This window comes from Centruroides sculpturatus, unplaced genomic scaffold (genome assembly GCF_000671375.1).
Source record: "Centruroides sculpturatus isolate CEXI.00-Female unplaced genomic scaffold, Cexi_2.0 scaffold323, whole genome shotgun sequence".
In the NCBI taxonomy this organism is placed as follows: Eukaryota; Metazoa; Arthropoda; class Arachnida; order Scorpiones; family Buthidae; genus Centruroides; species Centruroides sculpturatus.
This window is the reverse complement of record NW_019384566.1, coordinates 475,460-498,378: the sequence shown is the minus strand read 5'-3', so window position 1 is coordinate 498,378 and position 22,919 is coordinate 475,460. Positions and strand designations below refer to the sequence as shown.

Below are 22,919 nucleotides of genomic sequence, written 5' to 3'. Positions count from 1 at the left end.
AAAATTGTATGAAAAAACGCAAATTTTGGATTATGCCATTTAGAGAATTCTTTTGCACCATACATTATAAGGGGGGTGAAAACTTCATTGTAAATGGGATTTAAAAATTTATTGTAAGAAGAGATCTCAGATAAAAAGTGTAAGAGATTCTGACTTAAGAACCCTAGTTGATATACCTATGGATAAAGGGTGTAAGTGTGATGGATTGAGATGGCTGTACGATATTTTTAAGTGAAATACGATAATTTCAAGGGGCAAATAGGATAATTTTCTATTTGTAAGGTTGGCAATTTTGGATCAGATCTCCCACAAGGTGGCTCTGGTTGCACTCGGAGCTAACTTGGCCTTGAAATTTAGGAATAAAGTTTTGATTAACATACGACGAAGTTGCATGGGTCAATGGACAGATATCGTTCTTTGGTTTATTTTATATTTGCAGAATAGGCTAGAAGTCATGAATTTTATGTTGTTTGTTGATAATAGAATTTTGGACTCCCTAAGAAGATTAGGAAAAGGGCATCTGAGACGAAAAAGGGGGCCACGTGGCCCAAGTGCCCCAATGTCCAGGCTCCCCTTGGGTTCTATGTAAGCGAATGCATGAATTAAGAATTCGGCATTTAGTGAAGTGAAAATATGGATGGTCCTATCATTTTGCCTTGCATCAAGTAGAGCAACTGTAAGGATGATTATCTGCTTTGATAAAAGATGCATAAAAGAAGCAAAATAACCATCAGGAATGAAGATCTGTTTTGACCACCCTAATGAATCATATCACATGCATTGTGAAGATGCATGTGATATGATTCACTAGGGGGGGACAGGTGGCTTGGGAACACTTGGCTATCCTTACAGTTGCTCTGCTTGATGACATTGTGAGTTGACAAATCAAATATGTAAGCTGTGACAGTTGTTTATATCATACATGGGGGTCATGTTGCCTGTTGCAAAATTCACAATTTATGAAAATTATATTCACCTACCAGGTGAATATAATATTAAAATCTTAATTTTTCCATATAATCATAAATATCTAAAGTTAAATCATAATTCTTTTGCATAGATTGTTTTTCTTCACTAATTAAATTTGTTATTGTTTGATATTTTCTATTCCCTTGGAGTATTTTTTACATGTAACTAATATTGTTAAATGTAAATGTACTAACAATTTGCTTTCTGCAAATTATATTGCTGATTGGTATAACTTTAGTCCTTGCAATTTCTAAAGGAAAACTATTTATAAAATTTACACTAAAAATTTGATATAAAAGTATTGATATTAAATGAAATAACATATAGTTGAGAATTATGAATTTCATTCAGCTCCATTTGTTTATTTATTTATTTCTTCTTTCAGAATATGGTTTATTCCTTCATAAACCAGATGAAGTTTATACAGATTTTAATGCAATCTGTAAAGAAATTCAAGATGAAACAGACAGAGAACTTGGAAAGCAGAAGAATGTGTCCACTAAACCAATTAACTTGAAGATATATTCTCCACATGGTACTGTACATTACTTTAATTAAATAATTAATTTACAATGAATTTAATTTTAGAAATTAAAAAGATAAATTCAAACAAAATAGGTTTTTGTTGTCAGTTTTCATAATCCCATTTCCATTGCTAATATGTACTGAGAAGAGCCAGTAGTGGATTTGTAAGATAAATTCTATTGTGCTACCAAAGTAGCACAGTAGAATCCTGAGCATATTGTGATATTAGTGAGAGGTGTATTTGTAAGAACTGCAGTATTCCTGCCTGAAGAGGGAGATGTTTTAATCCCGAAATGCATAGCAAATAAAAATTTCTTTTGCCAACTGAACTTTGTCTCTTGATTAAAACAGACTTAGTTATAAGACAAACTTTGGTTTATTGTTTGATAATCTTAATAGGAACACCAGTATGTTTTCTGCATTTATATGATATAAAGTCTGCCATGGACATCTAGAGCATTGAATCTCCTGGTATGTTATAACAAAAACCTAGTCTTCCTTGTCTCTGGATAGAGTACTAGTCAAACACCATATTACTTGATGTTAGTGATGTTATAAAAATCACTGTGTTCAGTGAGAGCAACTGATAGTTACTTTAATGGTAATAATACAGTCATAAAAGAAAAATATATCTGTCATAAAAGTGAGTGATTGTAAAATGGAGTTTACTGCATTTTTCAATCAATCAATGAATTTCAAAATATTTAAGAATTTTAGTAACATTTTGATACAATTATTGCCATTTTCTTTTAATGTTTAATATTTTAATTTTGAAAGCTATTTTTTTATATCACAGTTGTAAATCTGACATTAGTGGATTTACCTGGTTTAACGAAAGTGCCTGTTGGTGATCAACCATCCAACATAGATGAAATCATACATAAAATGGTGAGAGATTTTGTTGAGTCTGATCATACATTAATTTTGGCTGTATCTTCTGCAACTCAGGACATAGCTACTTCTGATGCACTTAAAGTTGCTAGAGAGGTAGATCCTCGTGGTAAGTCTATATTATTTACAGTATTTAAAATTCATTAAATGTTTTTTTTGTTTTCATTATATAAATTTACATTTTATAATTTTTTTAATCTAAATTTTCATAATTTAAATACACTTGTAGAATTTTTATGATTATATTTTAGGAGAAAGAACAATTGGAATATTATCGGATTTATTGACTTACAACACCTTATATTTCATATAAGGTGTTGTAAGTCAATAAATCCGAAAATATGTTTCTAATAAAAGAATTGATAAGAATAAAAGTTTAATATTTCTGAGGGGCCTTTTTAATGCTGTAAGAATAAACACTCCCTATCACCTGTTCTGGATGGAATGGGAAAAATTTCAGAATTTCAAATAGAATCCCTCAATTTTGTTTTATATTTTTGCATTCTCTATTAAAAAATAAACATTAAATAATAATAAATAAATGATAATTTCAAAATGTATGAGAATATGTATTTAAACACTTTGAAAGATAACTTCTTTAATAATAAAAATTCAAATGCTTTTATGAGCTAATTCATTTCTATTCCTTTATTTCTTCAGTTATATAACAAACATTCAAACAGATGTTCATTTTCCTGTAAACATTTCCGTAATCAAGTAACAAACAGATGCAGCATTTCTGGTGATATTTTATCATATACATTGCTTATTCTTTGCTTCATATCTTGAATATGGTCAGTTGTGTGAATCCCAGAATGTTATTTTTCAAAATGCATGATTACACATACTCAAGCTTTTGAAATTATTATTTTTTTGAAAATTGTTATCAATAGAAGTTCATTATTTTTTAATTAGATAAAACAAAATATATTAAAAAATTTGAAATTTCAAAGTTGTTTCCACCCCACCCAAAAGATGGAATGGGGGCTTTATTTTTAAACATTAAAAAGATCCCTCAGAAATATTAAGCTTTTATTCTTATTAATTCTTTTATTAGAAGTATATTTTCTGAGTTATTGATTTGTAACACCTTAAATGAAATATCCTGTTTACTTATTTTCACTATTTGTTACTTTGCACTTTATTAAAATTATAATGTTGCATCATATTAAGTAATAAATATTATGTAAAGTGAAAAGTAATCAAATAAGTAATACTAATAAATCTTTCGAAATATAAAATATATTTAAAATTATTTAAAAATCATTGAAAACATCATATTTTATACAATTTTTCAAAATGTTTGCTACTTTCATTAATTATTTTTATATTCTAAGACTAATGTTTAAAATAGTTAAATATTTATTCTTAAATATATTTAGCAATATGATCATGCAGTCCAGATTGCTTTGCCAGATTTCTCACACAGCCTAATTACCATAAAATTCAAATTCAATTTAGACCTCAGAATTTATCGTGAGTAGTATGGGTTGATGTTGTACTTTGTTCCTTCACTCATAATGACTGATCTCATTGTGGTACAGGCTGGCCCATAATAAGCATAAATGTGATTGATTATTTAACTTATTAATATTTTGGTCTTCATATTAAGTAATCAATCAATTCTGAAATAGTAATTGAAAATGTTGTTTAAGGTATAAAAGAATTGTCTTTGTTTCCATTGTAATTTTATTTTATTTAATATAAAACTATTTTTGAAATCATTTAAATTTTTACAATAAAAATTAATATAACAGTTATATTATATCAATTAAATATTTTAATTTTTTAATGTAACTATATTTTAGGAGAAAGAACAATTGGAATATTAACACATTTAGATTTAATGTCACCTGGAACAAATGCATGTGATGTGCTGGAAAATAGAGTATTTTCATTAAAAAGAGGTAAGTTTTAAATGTGTTATATATAGTACCAGAAGTATCAGAATGAAATACCAGGTATTTCTGGTACTATATATGATTTTCTATACTTATATTTTCATAGGGAAAAATTATTGGAAAAATTCTCTATAATTTATATTAATTTTTTGAAGTTGAAGTATCTTTCTTCAACTTGCAACATGGGTTAGAATCATCATATACAGTATATTGATTATTATACAGTTAATATTCACTATATAAAATGTTGAAAGATAATGTAATTTTCTAAATACTTTTTGGCTTATAAAATACTTCTTAAGATGTAATTTATTATTTGAGAATTTTGGATTTGATTTTGATGGCATAAAAATGGTGAAATGTAATGGTTATGTTGTGATTTCAAAAAGTCATTTAATATTTGTGAGAGTGGAAAAGAAAAGAAAAACAACAGTAAATAGGTTTAGTGTGCAATATTTCACACACTAGTGACATACTTCCATTCTCTTTTGGATAAAGAGAAAATTTGATGTAAGTTCTACTTTTCTCTCTGTTGGTAGCCCTGACTAATAAAATTTATTATTAGAACTAGAGCAGAATTATCTTTCAATGAATTTTGGTTTATCGCATATATATATTATTTATGTTAATCAAATCTGAAAAGATGTTATCTTCACATTTGTATATATTTAAAACTTACTTAAAATATTGAAAATTCATTCTGGGATAATTTTCCTTAATTTCTTTTATAAAAATTAAAATATTCTCTGATCTCTTTTCTCAAATTAATTAACTGCATATTTTCTCATTTTTAAAGAATGACAACTCAGGTACACTTTTAAAGCTTTATTTTAAACTGCAGGTACCAAAAACACAAGTGCATTTCTCTTTTGTTCTTTTGAAGTAAGAACACTTAAGGGAAGAGAATAATGGAAGAGAGAAAAGATACATTCTCTTCTCTTTTTCATTCTCATAAAGTATGAATTAGCCTTAACTTCTAAATTTGGTTTTTTTTTTGTATTTTGAAATCTTTTCCTTATTTTCTTTGATGCAAACATAGAAATAGTTTGTTAGAAATTGTGTCATAACAGAATTACAGATTTAAAAACCTAACTCACCATTCCTTATCATGCTTAATATGTAGTTTTTGAAATGTGGGATGGTTCAAAAATAAGTTTTCCATATCCATATTTTTGGAGCTAGTGCACTAATAGGGTAAAAAGAATAGCATGTACAGTACAAGTACAGTAGACCCCCCCTATAACATGGTAGATACGTTTCGTGTTTTATGAATTTCATGTTTTACTAGTCCTTAAATACATGAGCCAATCACAGCCTAGCACATAGGCAGTTTACTGACTACAGCTGTTTGAAAGGTTTTCTTCCATAAAATTAATCGATTTTAGACTAATTTGACTCAATATTTTCAAAACACGTATAATTTTTTGGGAATAATCCATATAAACTATGCTATAAACAAAAAATTGTAGGATTACTTACCAAGTGTGTACCGTTCGACGACGTCATTGCTTAAGCTTGTTTTCGTCATGGAGTAGTGCATCGGACAGCGGGTGCATGTTTTCTGATAAACTATTTTTCTGCTAAAAATTTGCTGAACTTTGGAGACATCATTAATATAAATATAATTTTTATGGCTGTTAAATAATAAATGGTTTTTAGTAGGTCCGCTGCTTGTTTAAACTCAACGGTTTGTGCAATATCCACTATTGGTCTAGATTCGACCAATCCTGTCGTGACACAAGTCGGTGATGACATTTTACCATATCATACGAGTCTCTTTTAGTGTATTTATACGAATACGATCGCAATTTTTTCACCGTTATATACGAATTCGTATTATATGAACTCGTTTTATAGAGGGGTCTACTGTAGATACATCATTATTTTTAAGGTGTGTTTCCACTGTAAGGACACATTTTATGTATGAGCAACAGCAGTCAAAAGTTATTGTGAATGTGTAGAATGTACTAGCTCATTATGCAAAGAACAAGATGGCAAACAGTAGTACATCATTATAAAATCAGAATTTGTTTTAATGGATTGAAAGCATCCAATTTCCAGTCAAAAAAAGTTTAAAATGGTTCAATTATCAAGCAAGATTCTTCTCGGTGTTCTTAGATGCCAAAGGTGTGCTGTTGCTGGAACTGTAAATGCCAACAGCTAGTGTAACTCATTGACAAGACTAAAATCTGACATTTGATGAGAGGCAAGACCTTCTCAGTTTAGAGGTCACATTTCTTGATAATGTCATACCCCACATAGTGTACAGCAATATGCCCTGTCATCAAATTTGGTGGGAACATTATAACTGTTGTTCATACAGTTTGGATCTCATTCTCAGTGGCTTCCACATCTTTTCTGCTTTGAAGAAGGCACAAGGAGAGCAGCATTTCACCAGCAATTAATTGGAAGAAGCCACTCAAAACTTTCTTATATGCAGGACATGGACTTCTGTGAGATAGATTTCTTTAACCTAGTGAAGTGATACAACAAATGTATCAATATGAGTGGAGAATGTGTCAAAAAATAAAGGAAATAAAAAAATTCGCCTCTTTCTATTCATAATATACTTGGTTGCCAGAATAAAAATTTCTGTTATTAGCAAACCCGAGAAATTTTTTTCAAGTTGTATCTGCTTGAAAAATTGTTTAATGTAATACGTGTGAACAAGTCTGTCTTCTCAATTCATATAATTGTATGTATTTAGTGAAATATATGCAAAGATATGTTTCCAAATGAATAAAAATTCAGAAATTTTGAATCTATCATAGTGTATTTAAAAAATTTTTATTTTTACATCATCAGATTCACATTATGGACATTACATCAGTTACTGACAATCATAATTAAGGTAGATTCAATTTATACTAGTCACTTTTCCAATAATTGATTGGAAATTTGCCTTGTTTAACAGCCAAATATTATTAAACATGAATAACATCACAAATTCTGATGTAATTATACCTACTTGCTGTTAATCTTATCCAAAAGAAATATATCACCACTAAGTGAATTTTTGTCAACTGGACCTTCTTTCAATGGCCACATCACCTTTAAAAACTGTTTAAATTAAAGGAATGCTTGTTAGAACAATTATATTCCAAGACTTTTGTTAAGAGTGATTAAAATTTTTATGTGTGTTCTTTTGAATTATAATTTCTAAATATTTTAAATTTGTTTCTATTTATTCATTTAATTTATTCAGTAAACTTTGTTTTGTTTTTATGACTATAATCATTGTTCATCTGTANTTTCTTTACAAAGCTATATTTAATTATAATTTTGTTTAAAAGTATATTCATACAATTGAAGAATATTTTGTACCAGGTATGTACATCCACCACACATTTTATTTCACCAAATTAAAAATAAAATTATAAAAAGTAAGTTTTTATAATTTTATTTTTAATTTTAGCCCTTATATCATGGCTAGTTATTCAGAATGTAATTGAGATATTAAAAATATATTTAGAGAAGTCTACGGTTTTTACTGGCTTATCGAACAAACGAATATGAATGGACCCTAGACCATCACCATCACCGACACTCAATTAACTGATTGCTCCTGGAAGTCGACTTCTTACAGAAACACAGCTTCCCTATCATCAAAAGTCATGGCATGCCATTGAAAATTACATATGCTCATTAGCACGTCACTTGACTTCACAATTTCTTAAACATCTTATCCATCTTGGATAAGATGTTTAAGATTGCTTTTCTGTTTATTGAATACAACAACCACTTCTTATTAGCAATGAGTGTACAGCCTGATCTTTTATGCTGAAACTCATCAGGAAAGTCTTCACAACTTGGAAACATTTAATGTCCTCACTAAATTTCAGCTCTACACTTGGACTAGTGTCAGAATGTTCACTAGATAGCTTCTCCTCAATCATATCAGTCTGCTTGAATCTCTTCATACAATTCTTATTAATACTACAGTAGAATCTTGTTTTAATGACTGCTTGGGCTACCAAAAATCATTTGTTGTTCTGAGAATTCATTATATCACAAACAACGGATTTCCTGCACATGCAGGAAAATATGTTATTTAACCCCATATAAATAGACTGTATGTTACAAGATCCTATATTATGCTGTAGGTGTGTACAACAAAGCTGACAGAAACTTTATATATCCTAAGCACATAAGAGGAAAATTACCAGTGGTGTGCCGTCCTTGGAAGCAGTGGAAGCACTGCTTCCATTGTATTTTCTAAAATATAAAGACATATTGTGCAATTATTTTCATATTTTAACTTACTTTGAATTAATTAAAATTAATATTTTATTATAACCTCATTATGTGTCTTATTACAAATTTCTCTACTACATGTGAAAGAAACAATAAGATTGTTATTGTATATTCAAATATCAGTGGCAGAATGGAAGCACTATATTGTCGAATACAGGACAGCTTCCAAGCAGCCAGATTATACGCATTCGCACATGTGCTTTACAGAGACCAACCTCATGCAGTTTAGCTGGTGGATGCTACTCACCAAAATATTATATAATGCTTCCAATGATTTTATCCAGAATCGGTTCTGGACTGCTAGCTGCCTGCCTACTAGATATTTGGCTGCCCTCACCCTATTATATGAATCGTGAGCAGATTTATAACTTAACCCAACCGATAGGAGTTTACTGGTATGTTTTTATGATAGTTCTGTATAGTTGACAGGAGTTTTAAAAAAATCCATTAAAATATTTGATATTTTTATTATGCTCTCCCATTTTGTATTACTTACAGATTTTAATGTTAAACTAGTGATATTACGATTTAGTATGTCCCATCTATAAGGGGATGCAGAAAAAATGTGTACTTCTTGTACAATGTTAAAAAATTAACTGTTACTTTGGCAGCATCATTTACAACTAAATTTAATGAATGACATGCACAAGGTACAAAAAAAGTTCTAGAATTTATTTTCCTTAAATTTATGATTTATGTATCCATTGTCATAAAAATTTGTCTTTCCACTTCTTTCCCAAGACTACAAATATTCAAGTACAAAGTAACTGGTTTTGACTTATTTCTGCTTAAGAAGTAATTAAATAATTAAGAGATTAGAGAATTGGGGATATAAATAAAACCCTGCTGAAAGAGCCAGAATTTTACTTAAAAGCTTAACCAAACCAATGTCTAGCCAAATACAGTGGGGACATATTTCTTCGTAATATTAGATGTAATAAAGACAGAAATTTTTCCAGTTCAATGAAAAGTTGTAAAAATTTTGGAAATTTCTGTGGATACCTGGTCCTAAAATGAATTAGTTAGAAAACAAACAACGGACAATCTGTTAAGTTTAACATATTTAGACTTTTACAGCTATAGTGAGAAATGTTTAAAATTTGCAACAATCTTGTTATGTTCTTTGAGGTATACTAGTGATGCAACAAAAGAGGCATTTGACATTGACCAGTATCAGCACCCTTGGGATTTGGCAGTCTGCGTGCATGTACGCACTGTAACCTACCAGGACTGTCTCTGATTCCATCCATTAGCCATTTGTAGGGAGTTATTTGATTAAGTGGATTGTTTTAAGATTTAAAAAGTAAAGAATATTTTATGTTATTTTTGTGTATGTTTCTTTACAAAGCTATATTTAATTATAATTTTGTTTAAAAGTATATTCATACAATTGAAGAATATTTTGTACCAGGTATGTACATCCACCACACATTTTATTTCACCAAATTAAAAATAAAATTATAAAAAGTAAGTTTTTATAATTTTATTTTTAATTTTAGCCCTTATATCATGGCTAGTTATTCAGAATGTAATTGAGATATTAAAAATATATTTAGAGAAGTCTACGGTTTTTACTGGCTTATCGAACAAACGAATATGAATGGACCCTAGACCATCACCATCACCGACACTCAATTAACTGATTGCTCCTGGAAGTCGACTTCTTACAGAAACACAGCTTCCCTATCATCAAAAGTCATGGCATGCCATTGAAAATTACATATGCTCATTAGCACGTCACTTGACTTCACAATTTCTTAAACATCTTATCCATCTTGGATAAGATGTTTAAGATTGCTTTTCTGTTTATTGAATACAACAACCACTTCTTATTAGCAATGAGTGTACAGCCTGATCTTTTATGCTGAAACTCATCAGGAAAGTCTTCACAACTTGGAAACATTTAATGTCCTCACTAAATTTCAGCTCTACACTTGGACTAGTGTCAGAATGTTCACTAGATAGCTTCTCCTCAATCATATCAGTCTGCTTGAATCTCTTCATACAATTCTTCAATTTCTTTGTACATATTCCCAGATGTAAGAAGAGCATCATCATGCTCTACAAATTCTTGGAAACAGCCAAGTATTAACTAAATGTTTAAAAAAGATAAAGTTTACAATAGATGAGGCTTGAAAAAATTCATTATGCCAAGTTATGGATATGCTAAAAGGAGGTAAAATTACATTGATTTGACAGGATCTGGAAAAGAATCCATTATTCTGAGAAATCTGTTATTCTGTGATCTATTAATTAAAATGAGATTCTGCTGTATTATTACTTGGATATAGATTTTTAATTGCAGTTTAAAATTAATAGAAAAAAATGTGAATGATTACTCACCAAGGAATGTGTCAGAGACCTTTGATTATAGTGGAGATTGATGCTTAGGAAACAGTAAAATGTGTTGATGTTGACTAGTTAAATTTGAATGTGGTACAGTTAGAATAAGTCATTGGTGATCTAGTGGTAATGCACTGGATTAATAACTGGACAATCAAATCTCAGTAGCAGTAGTGTGAGGATCAGAAATTTCGTGTTATAAACTAAAATTTTTTGTTTAATAAACTTTATAAAGACGGAACAAGAAAACAGAAAATAAAAAAAAGAGAAAAAGGAAAAATAAAATCAATAAAAACCTCGATTCCCATGAGTTGGGTTCTGTAGTGCTCCGCAGCTTACTGTTATTCTTATTATTGTATATAAATATGATTTGCATAGTTATTACCATTGTACTAGGTTTTAGTTTTACTTATTTCAATTGTGTCGGTTTTTTTTTGTTTTTCTTTGTGTTTGTGAGACACGTGTACCCCTTAATCTCTACCCTGTCCCTTTGTTGAACCTGGACCTTTGTGATTGGCCAACGAAGAGGTCAGGTGGGTTTGGAAACCCAGGGATATATATAGCAGTGGCATATGTGACGGGGTGAGTTTTTGGTTCTTGTTCCTGTCGTCTGTGGTAGATCGTCGAAGGTAAAGAAGTCATACAACGTCATCGAGAGAAGGAGAGACTTACCGAGTAGAAGGGGACAAAATCCAAGTGCATCCGTGTTGTGCGAAAAGGGGACCGAGTGAACTTTACAATATACGAAGCTATATTACCCGATACATCGACGGGGACATATATTTCCCGAACAGGAAGAGACTTTGGTCCAACACCTGACCGTTTTTCAAGTACCGGATTCTCCTAGTGAGTATTCTGATAAAAGGATTTGTTCTTCGCGTGTTAATGTAACAGGTCCGGCCTGTGTATGCTAAAATAATTGAAAAGGGAGAGTGAAGGGGTTAAGTGTTTTGTATTCGGACACGTGGTATTGTAACGTAGGTTTTGTTGAGAGTTTGTACGAGCTCTCGGTTGTAAAACTCGAAACCCGTGTTGAATAAAGCAATATATTTTGTAAGCCGGCTACATACGTTCTTTTTGTCTCAGCTTGATAGACTTCGGTCAAGCAGCGACTAAACAGTTCCTTATTGAGATGAGTACATTTCTGTGTCATGATTGTGTCACCTGTTACCTCATTGGACAAAGAAGGTCGTCATCGCTGACAAAATCGGGGAAAGGTTCGAAAAAGAGGACTTGATATAAAAGGGACAGGCACGATGAGTACGGGGGTGGAAGTTATTATTGGATTGTGTGTTTGCGCCGATCGTTTACCTCCCGCCGAGATTCCTGAACGTCAACCAACACCTCCTTCTTGCCTACAGACTTAGAAGACCTCAACACCTACACAACTGAAAAGAACTGTTGGACCTTTTTTTTTGTGCTGGTACTTGATCAACAAAACAACCTAAGGTATTTATCCTGTCCACGCACTATTGTGCGCTCTCTCTCTGCATAAACTAAACACGAAACTGGTTGAAATTAGACCTAGAAAATTATCAATAACTGAACACGATTCATATAGTTTATGTTCACACTTTATTCACAGATGTAAACCTAATTTAGATTATATATAAATAAATGGTTGTTTATGTTTAAACTTCTTGAGTGCAGTTTCTTCCGTTTTTCTCTCCATTTTCTCCATTCTAGGTCCAAACCTCATACCTATACGCTTGCGCGAACTTGTGGTCTCTGTATCGACCGAAGGATACAGTGGTGTCATCCTGACGTGATATTGAAGAGATACCGACCCTAAGGTCACAGTAGGTTTTTATCTGTTGTGGTTCATGCAAGTCTTCACTCAATCTTCTTTCTAATGGATATCTGGAGGATGATCTGTGAATAGTAAAGTTGGTGTCATTATGGAGATACCATCCCAATCATATCTCAAGTTGGGTATGAATAGGAAAAGCTGCAGATTCTCTCTCACTAATATATTTTTGTAGAATGCTAGAAAGGGCTTCTTTATTTTTGCACTGTTAGAATAGTTACCAAAGTAACATATTTTTATGGTATGTTTAACTCAGATAATTTTACATTTTGTCAGAAAAAGATTGAACTCTATATAATTATTTATTCTAAACTGAGAAATCTCATTCTTCTGTATAAGCCACTTAGACTGGACTAATGAAATGTCTCACAGTTTGTAATGAAAACACTTTTGATAACAATGTAATTAAAACATTATATTGAATGATATTAGTAGTGTATTTATCCAGAATATGAATTAAAAAATTGAAACTTTATCACTCTGCTCTTTTCAATATTTAAAAAAAAATATTTAATTCATTTGATTACTGTAATTTTGTGCAAATGATCTGTGATGGCGTATACACACAGAAAATATCAACAAGCCATGGATTCAATGTACAGAAAATGAATGAGAGTAAACTAAATATGAGTTATACATATGTGTATTTCATGGTTTTGAGAACATTTATGGTAGTATTAGGTCAGTCCATAAGTTCGTGCGTATTTTATGACCTTGTTTTGCTGTTAAAAATGCCAGTCTAATGTGATAGTTTTTACACTGAAGTGTTAAATTGGATCTCATTCATATAATACTGTTCAGAATTGGGAACATTTCAGTTGTTTATTTTCGTTAAAATGGAAGTAACAGATGAATATAAGAAACATGTTTTATACTTTTTATTTTTAAGTGGTGAGAATGCTACAAATGCAGCCAAAAAATTAAATACTGTTCATAATCAAACTGTAATTAGTGTAAGGACTGTGCAGAAGTAGTTTAAAAGATTTAGAAATAATGATTTTAGTGTGGAGGATAAGGCTCGTACTGGAAGACCCGTTGACTTTGATGATGATGCTCTCTCTGCTCTAGTTAAAGCAGAACCGTCTTTAACAGTTGATGAAATTGCGGAACATTTAAATTCATCCCATGGAACTGTTCATAGACATCTACAACAAATCGGAAAAGTTTCAAAGCTAGGAAAATGGATACCACATGAACTGTCAATAGCTAACTGACAACAACGTCAACTGCTCAACTCCAAAGCTTCAACTGGGAAATTTTACCTCATCCAGCATATTTGCCAGATATTGCTCCCAGTGATCATCATCTTTTTTGGAGTTTGCAGAATTTTTTAAAAGGAAAAACTTTTGAGGATGAGAACAATGTAAAAAAGGCTATTTCTGAATATTTTGATTCAAAACCGAAATCATTTTACAAAGACGAGATTAAAAAGCTACCATCAAGATGGGAAGAAATTGTACAAAATAATGGTGAATACATTATAGATTGAAATAAGATTTAATTAAAATTTTTTGTTGCTTTTTTTGTAGATAAAAATGCGTACGAACTTATGGACTGACCTGATAAATGAATGTCTGTGATGCTCAAAGGCTTTTTCACATTTTGTAAAGATGTTCTTCATTATTTTAGACAAAGGAAATGCTGTTTGATGAATCTGTAATTGCAATTTAAAATTGCTATATAATTTGGTGCATTGCATAACCTACACACTCTTTCAGTTTGATTTTTAAACATAGATGATCTGAGGTCTAGCTGCTCAAAGTTATGATACCATAAAAATTTGTATAAACTTATTAAATTTTACTTTATTTTTATCACCAGGCTATGTGGGAGTAGTTAATCGAAGTCAAGATGATATTGAAAAAAGGAAGGATATTAAGTATGGATTACAGAAAGAGGAAGAATTCTTTTTATCAACAAAATGCTACAGGTAAAATTTCATATATTTATTATTTATAAAAATGTTGATGAGTTAATAACAAAGAAGATATTCTATAAACTTTAAAAGATAATTGATTTTATTCTGAATCTATAATAAACAAATTTCAAACTTTGATTTAGTGCTGTCATTTGTTTACTTCTGAAATTGATACTAAATTGAGTGAGACATTAATCTGAAATAGCTCAAACAATAAAAATATATATAGAAAATCACTTGATATGGTAATAACAATGTCATTTGCAATGCAAAAGTGCACATTCACAGATACTGAAGTGTTTCCTATTTAATTTTTTTGGGAAAGATCCATTCACAGATATTTATTAGTGTTTTATGACTAGTGCTATTTAGGAGGGTGAATTTTATTTCATTCTATAAAATAAAAAAATAAAATACTCAACTGCAAATTCATAAATAATCCCTATTGCTACATTTATTCCATAAATTGGGTATAATTAATTAATTAATTAAGGAGATATCAAGCATTTGTTAAGTTTATTGTCAATACTTTTTATTAAAATTACTAAAAAATGAATACTTTCTTTCATTACTAAAAGTGTTTTAGATAAGAATATGGACAAAATTTTTAACTCAAAATAAATTATTTGAATGCATTTAAATGTAAACTATAAAGTTATAAAATTTATAAAAACATGCTAATAGTTTTCTTAGTAAATTTTTTAGTAAATTAATTTTAAAAAATTTAATTACAGATTTTGTTGTGTTCAAATGCTTTATTCTATATTTAAAATTTTATTTATAATCTGATCTGAACACACTTAGAATTATAAAAGCAGAAGTATTCATTAATTTTTGATTTCTTTAAGTAATTTAAAAAAGTATTATTGGTAAATTTGTAGATGCATAACATTAATAATTTGGCAGTCTGTTACCAGATCCATGGAGCTATAATATCTAACTGGAGTGGCAACAGTCTGTTGCTACTAGCAATGTACTTGAAGCTGGAAGTGGCTTCACTGTAGAACAAATCACTGTATTGTGAGGGGAAGAAAGTTCATTTATCTTTTGAACTTGGTGTTGGGAATGAGAAGGTAAAGACAAAGAATAGAGAGGTTGTGGTCAACATTTTCATCGTGAAAATGTGAAAGTCGAATGTCAAGTGAGTTCCGCAATCTGGCAAGTCTAGAAGGTTGACAATGGTGTTTTCTATGTCTAGCATGGTGGGTAGAAGTTCAGCTTAATCTTCATTTGTTTTCAATCCAGAAATTATTTAATTATTCAATTCTTTTGCAGTGATGTGAAGTGCCTATAGAATTTACATATATATGTATTCATAATAGCTTATCATAATTCTGTAGGAGTAGGTTTGTTCTTTTACAGCATCATCTACCATCAACAGCATAATATGTTGGTAAATTTTTTTAAAATAATTTCCCGAGTTGCTTTTGGATTTACATAAGCCACTACTTCCCTCAACAAAAGTATGAGATAGTTCTATCATCCTATCATACGGTAGGAGACATGACGTTAATTAAAAATAATTATTTAGTGTTTATTAAACATCCTATAAATACTTTAAAATAGTTTAATTTGTTTATTTACTTTCACTGGTAACATTTGTCGTTGTTAAACATTTCTGCTATTTTTCAACAAAATCCCATGAGTTGGTGCGTGTGGCACAACATGTTTTACTTGGAGTTCAAACATCAAACGTGTACTTCTGCTTGCCATACAAGTTTAATGTTTGAATTTTGGCCGCAACCTCTCTATTAACATAAAAACAATAAAGAAAACATTCAATTAGATTTATTTATTGTAGGTATTGCAACCATATTTCCTACACCATATGTTTCATCTGTATATCCCTTACTTCTGGGAAAGTCTTTAATCTCACTTTTCTCAATTTCTACTTAGCCAATGTCGATAAAATTTAGTCCCTAAATTTTTTTTATTTGACATAGAACATGATTATAACAAAAATATTTATCTGGTATTCTAGTTAGGCCTGTACTAGTAATAGTTTTTGATACTCTATCTGATTTTACAACCCAAAGATTCTATGTTATGCAGGTGTTGAGGTACATCTTATTAAAAATCTCAAGATCTTTTGATTTGATGTGGTTCAGCTGAACTATATCATATTGAAAACTATCCTTGAAATTATCCTTTCCAAGAATATTTTTCAAATGTGCTTTTTTACTTTCCCTGATGTTATGTATACATAGCAAGGGAAAGTATTGGAATCATGCCAAATTTTACTCTCCCAGTTTTTGCAAATCTCACTCACTTGCACATTTGTGTATATTGGCATCTATTTTGTTTAATATCTCAGGATTGGAAAATAATTAAGAAATTAAATTTAGCATGATAGTAGCTTGTATGTAAGGGGTGATTACACACCCAAGGACCCTTGTATATTCTGTTTGTAGTGTTTAGCATTTTATATCCAATCAAACATTCAGTTGTTTTTATTCGCAGTTCAGGCATTTTATGATTGAATCAGTTATTTGGTAGAAAAAATATATGGTAAGTACTTTATATAATTATTTCCAAAATATGTAATGCAATTAAAAGTTAACCAAAAACCTTGTTTTATGAGATTACTGTAAAAACACTGAAAGAAACCAATAATTCATTAAGTATAAATTAATTTATTAGAAGAACTTTTATTTTCAACCATATTTGACAGTCATTGTTAGGTTTATAGAATTATATATAGAACAAAATTTAAATCAAAAAATTTAAATATAATGAAACTCATTAAATCTATGATGGTGGTTGCAAGCACAGAAGATTGGCAAAGAAAAATCAAAATAAAATACAAAGTAGAAAATAATATATAAATAGTATACACAAAAATAAATAAGTAATAAAAATACAAATAGAAAAATTAAATTAAAAAATAAATAAGGAAAATATAACTAAAAATAAAAAGCATGAGATTATGAGTTATAAAATGAAATATTTATAAGTTTATGTTAAGATATTAATTAACTTTTTTTATACAGTAATTTTGTTTTGTTTAATTTGTTTAGTATAACAAGATAAATATAGTTACAATTACTTTTATAATTTTTTTAGAGATATGGCTGACAGAATGGGTATCAAATATTTACAACGACTTCTAAATTCCCAATTAAAATGTCATATTAAAGAGAGAATACCCAACATAAGACAAAGTTTGTATCAAAATTTAATCAAATTCAGAAATGAGTTAGGTGCCTATCAAGATAATTATGATGACACTGATGCTAGCCGTATTGGATTTATATTACAGTAAGTAATTTGTTTTTCAGTTTACAATATAATTAATAAGGCAATCATACACAAAACATATGAAAGATTTTTGGCAATAGTTTCCACCTTGTAAGAGAGAGACAAAGGCTATTGCATAAGCAGTTGTAGAGTTAATAACAGGTGTTAGTGTAATAGTTGAATAGGTTCTAAGAACCAGAAATGTTTGCAATGGTGATATGGGGGTGTTTATCAGGAATACACAGTACTATTATAAGGAATTATTGTCCATGCTTTTATTAATAAGAACATCAATTAGTAAAATGATGATATTTTATTTATTTATTAACTTAGAATTATAAAAGCAGAAGTATTCATTAATTTTTGATTTCTTTAAGTAATTTAAAAAAGTATTATTGGTAAATTTGTAGATGCATAACATTAATAATTTGGCAGTCTGTTACCAGATCCATGGAGCTATAATATCTAACTGGAGTGGCAACAGTCTGTTGCTACTAGCAATGTACTTGAAGCTGGAAGTGGCTTCACTGTAGAACAAATCACTGTATTGTGAGGGGAAGAAAGTTCATTTATCTTTTGAACTTGGTGTTGGGAATGAGAAGGTAAAGACAAAGAATAGAGAGGTTGTGGTCAACATTTTCATCGTGAAAATGTGAAAGTCGAATGTCAAGTGAGTTCCGCAATCTGGCAAGTCTAGAAGGTTGACAATGGTGNAAAATAGTCGAAATAATTCTAAAGATTATAATTTAAAGATTTAATTTTTAATTTATTTTATAAATTACACCAAATATAAATATTCTTTGCTTTGATTTATTGTAAATATTTTTATGATTAATATATTTTCCACAATGGAATTTGTATTTTTATCTCATGTAATTTTAAAAATATTCTTTGAAACAAAAATTAAACGAATTCTTTTACAGACTGGTGAATAAATTTATTGAACACTTTAAAACATCTCTTCTTGGTTTTTCTGAAAATATTGAATTAGAATCTATTAATGCTGGTAGTCTGATAAATAAATCTCTTTACAATGAAGTTATTAAAAAAATGAAAATAGTAAGTTTTTTCATAATCTGTGATTAATAATTAATAATTTAATAACTATATATATAATTTCAAAATAATTATAAGATATATTAGAAGTTAACAAAACATTATCCAAAAATTTTGATTATCATAATAAATGTCTGGCAAATGAAGTTTATTTCATGAAGCATGTTGTTAGAAACAAGTAATTAGAAACAGTTCTAAAACTGTTTTGCATGACAGAGAATACTTTTCTTAGCAGAGAGAAGCAGGTTTGACTAAGCAAAAATTAGAAATTGTGGCATCATAACTGTTCTCTTAATAGTTGGTAGCAATTGCATAGAAATAACAAAATGTTCTTTTCTCTGTTACTCCTGAAAAATTGAAGTATTTATTGTAAATTTGAATGAGTTAAACAAGAATAAAATTATTATTATTATCATTATTATTATTATTATTAACAAAATATTTTATTTGATTCATTTACAACAAAATGTTTCTGATTGAAATTGACTGAAATTGTGAATGTTGCTATTGCTGTCAGATAACTTCATCTGAGGTAAAATCTATTTTTGCTGTAGGGCAAGTGAAGAGTGACATAGCAATCATATTGAAAGCAAAAGTTTTCAATATGATTGCTATGTCACTCTTGTATGAATATTTATTTATCTTTTTTCCCTTTGAACATTTTTGACTGCTTATTTTGTCAGTTGAGAACTGCCTCATTGCATCATCCACCAAACTAGTCTGAGTGCAGTTTTATTCAAAATATCTTTCTCACTTTAATTTGTTTCATATGGGTAGTTATTTGTCATTTCATCTTTTAATTTGTGATTTATACTTCAGTGAATTTAGAAATATTAATATTTATCAGATACAAGTTTCTTCTCAATGTGAACTAACTTCTTCTCTTGCAAATTTAGTTAGAGTTCATTTGAAATGTTATTAACATAGAGCATGCTCATTGAGAAGAATTAGTACTTTACAATTAATTTGTTTAACTTGTTCAATTTTACAAACATACCTAATGTCTTGTACTGAAACTTCAGTTTATTTTGACATGAACTGTAACTCATTTTGAAACTTAATTTTTCAAAGGAAGTCTAGAAATATTACTTATGTTTAGTGTATTTGTATGTTTTAAAAACATGCAAATTTGCATCTCTTAATTGATAAATAATACCAGCTAAAAGTTTTGTAAATCTAAAATTGCATTCAATTAATACTTTTTGTACTTACAATTAATACTTACAATTAATACTAAATTAAATTCTATATTTTGTAATTGTTTTTCAAATTTGAGTATATTAATACCTTAATTATCTTCAAATAACACATTTTTACATTGTTTATTTTTTCAAATTAATGGTAATTTGTAGATTATGCTAAACTCTATGTTATGATATGAAATGAAATATTTCATAATGATGATTATATTAACTTTTTGAAGGAGATGAATATAACTGAAGATAATATCATGAGAGCCATTTTGAATAATAATGCAATTAGGTATGATATTTAAATTAACTTAAATATAAATTATTCTTTATTTTTCACAAACTAATACAGTAAAACCTGTGTAAACCAGAATCACAAGATACTGAATACTTTTTTGGTTTGGCAGGTTTCTGTTTTGAACAGGTTCTTTTTTAATGTAGAAAATCATTCTATTTAGAAGAACTTTTTTCCATTTAGAAAGGTTTTCTTTTTTATTCATGTTCTATTTTGAACAGGTTTTAATGTATTCAATATTTCATTAAACTACTTTTTAAGCCTGACATCAATGTCATTGCTTTGGCATTTAGACAAAAAGTGGCTTTAGGTGATTGTTTGCTTTTATCTACTGTTGACAAGCACCATAGAGTGATGATCAACTGTTCATGATCATCACTAGTCACCAAACAAAAATATCCAACAAGTTGAATATGCTTTTTATTGAAATGATTGAGTCATTATTCAATTGCAGGCAAATTTGTTTTAATGTTGAAGAAGATCAATTTGCTTTGATATTGACTCATTTGTGTCAGGCTTTAAATCTTTACCGGCAAAATTATTTATTAATGAAATGCTTTTAACTGTTAGTTCAGGGTACAATAAAAAAAAAAAAAAATGAAATATAATATAATGTAGAATGGAATACATGTAATTTGAATTAACTTAAATGTAACAAGATCTCATTATGACTGTTCCATACTTATACAGCTGATAGTGTTCAATTAATAAATAATTTTGAAGGTAATGGTTTAAGAGTAATTTAAGGAAATATAAAATTCTATCTTTCACATTTAATGAATTTTAAAGAAAAAATGCATATTCAAATTATGGATTCTGTTTTCTGGAAAATTTCCAATAAAATTGAAAAAGTTTTTTATTTTATAAAAGTACTTTTTCATTTTAGTTTTATATTGTATTGTGTACATTAAAAGTAGTATTGTGAACAAATAGTGAGACTACAAGCTTTGAAATTATGAATTCTAATTTTACATCATAATTTCTTTCATTTATATTTTATAATAATATAAGTGAAAGAAATGTAGTCTCACTACTTTAATTCACAATACTTTAATTTTTTATAATGCAACAGGTTTGAATATTTTATTCGTAACTCTTTGCCCTAAGGACACTAAAAGGGATTTTTTTCTATCCAACATGAATTCAGACAGCTCTACAGTGGGGCAGCCAGATGATAAGGAATGGGATTCAAAATGTTTGAGTTAAACTATGTGTGAAAATCTGTAAGGATCCAGCTTGGACTCAAACCTAGATTCTTGCTTGATCTTTACTGTCTTGATCAGGAATCCTGCCATATTTAACATATGTAAAATTGGAGAACAATGACCTTTTATAAATGATTTTTTCAATTGTGATTTAATTTCTTCTTCAGTAAGATATCAGTCTACTACCACAGGGAATAGTTTTGTGCAAGTTATTGAATCTGATTCAGATTCATAACTTGCACAAAACTATATTTCTTGTGATATTTCCAATCAATGGAGTCACTCATGCTGGTTATTTAAGGCCCCAGTATCATATAGAAAATGGGATATTAGCTCAGATCCCAATGATTATATGAGTAAAACATACAAAACTTTTGAATACTAAAATTGATTGCATGTTTCAAACATTTATGATTGTCAAAACACAAAATCTAATTATTTATAAATAAAATAAAACAAAAAATAAACTGTAGTAAAAATAATAAAATTAGTTTTTGTCACACTCTTAATCATAACAATTTAATAAAATGACATGGTAGCTTATAAAAAGAAATCTGTTTTGAGTTGATGCATGTTTTTCTTAATTTTGGAAGATTATTAAAATGTTTATAGTTAAAAAAATAAATACTGTTTACTGTTATTTGGGAGCACATAGCAATAATTTACTCTAGATGCATAAATTCTAGTTATGACACTTAGGTCCCTACCTGCTAACTGTCATAGACCTAAGTAGGTAAATCTTAGTTGTAGCACTATAATGGATGATAGTTTGTCTCAAAACCAAAAACACAGATAAGATACTGGGGTCAAACTTATTGTAATGGACAAAATTATAACTAATATACTATAACTTTTAATATTCTGCTATTCACATTGGCTGATTTGATTAATCAATCATAATATCTTCAAGAAAGTCTAATAGAATATGTATTATATTTGAAAGATGTTTTTATTAAATAAAATAAAATAAATTTATTCTTAGTTTTAATTGATGTATAGGCAAAACTGAGTCCATCAATATAAACTATAAAGTGTTAAAAAAATTTAATTTGGTAATCAACTCATTAACAACAATCATTGATTATATTAAATTTGTAATTATTTTACTTTAAAATAATTTATAAATTATTAATTTTATTATTTGTACTCATAGAACTGGACTTCTTGTGCCTCAGCTGGCATTTGATTGCCTTTGCAAAGAAAGTATAGAACGTTATAAAGTTCCTTTATCAGAAGCTATTAGTTATATAAAAGATCTAATGTTTAATGCAGTCGAATCAAGTGCATCTTTAGTAAGTTTTTTCAGATTGTAATAATAATAAAATTAT

At 29.0% G+C, this 22,919-nt stretch overlaps 1 protein-coding gene across 1 annotated transcript in view; it reads left to right on the top strand.

Annotated features, from left to right (window-relative positions):
• LOC111624051 (dynamin-1-like) overlaps positions 1-22,919 on the top strand; it is a 31,955-nt gene extending 9,036 nt beyond the window's left edge. Inside the window, exons 4-11 of the mRNA XM_023366830.1 lie at positions 1,355-1,504; positions 2,291-2,494; positions 4,194-4,292; positions 14,512-14,620; positions 17,672-17,866; positions 18,769-18,904; positions 20,325-20,383; positions 22,745-22,919. Of these exons, the coding sequence (XP_023222598.1) occupies positions 1,355-1,504; positions 2,291-2,494; positions 4,194-4,292; positions 14,512-14,620; positions 17,672-17,866; positions 18,769-18,904; positions 20,325-20,383; positions 22,745-22,904 (1,112 nt within the window). The 3' untranslated portion in view covers positions 22,905-22,919. The remainder of the gene's footprint in view (positions 1-1,354; positions 1,505-2,290; positions 2,495-4,193; positions 4,293-14,511; positions 14,621-17,671; positions 17,867-18,768; positions 18,905-20,324; positions 20,384-22,744) is intronic.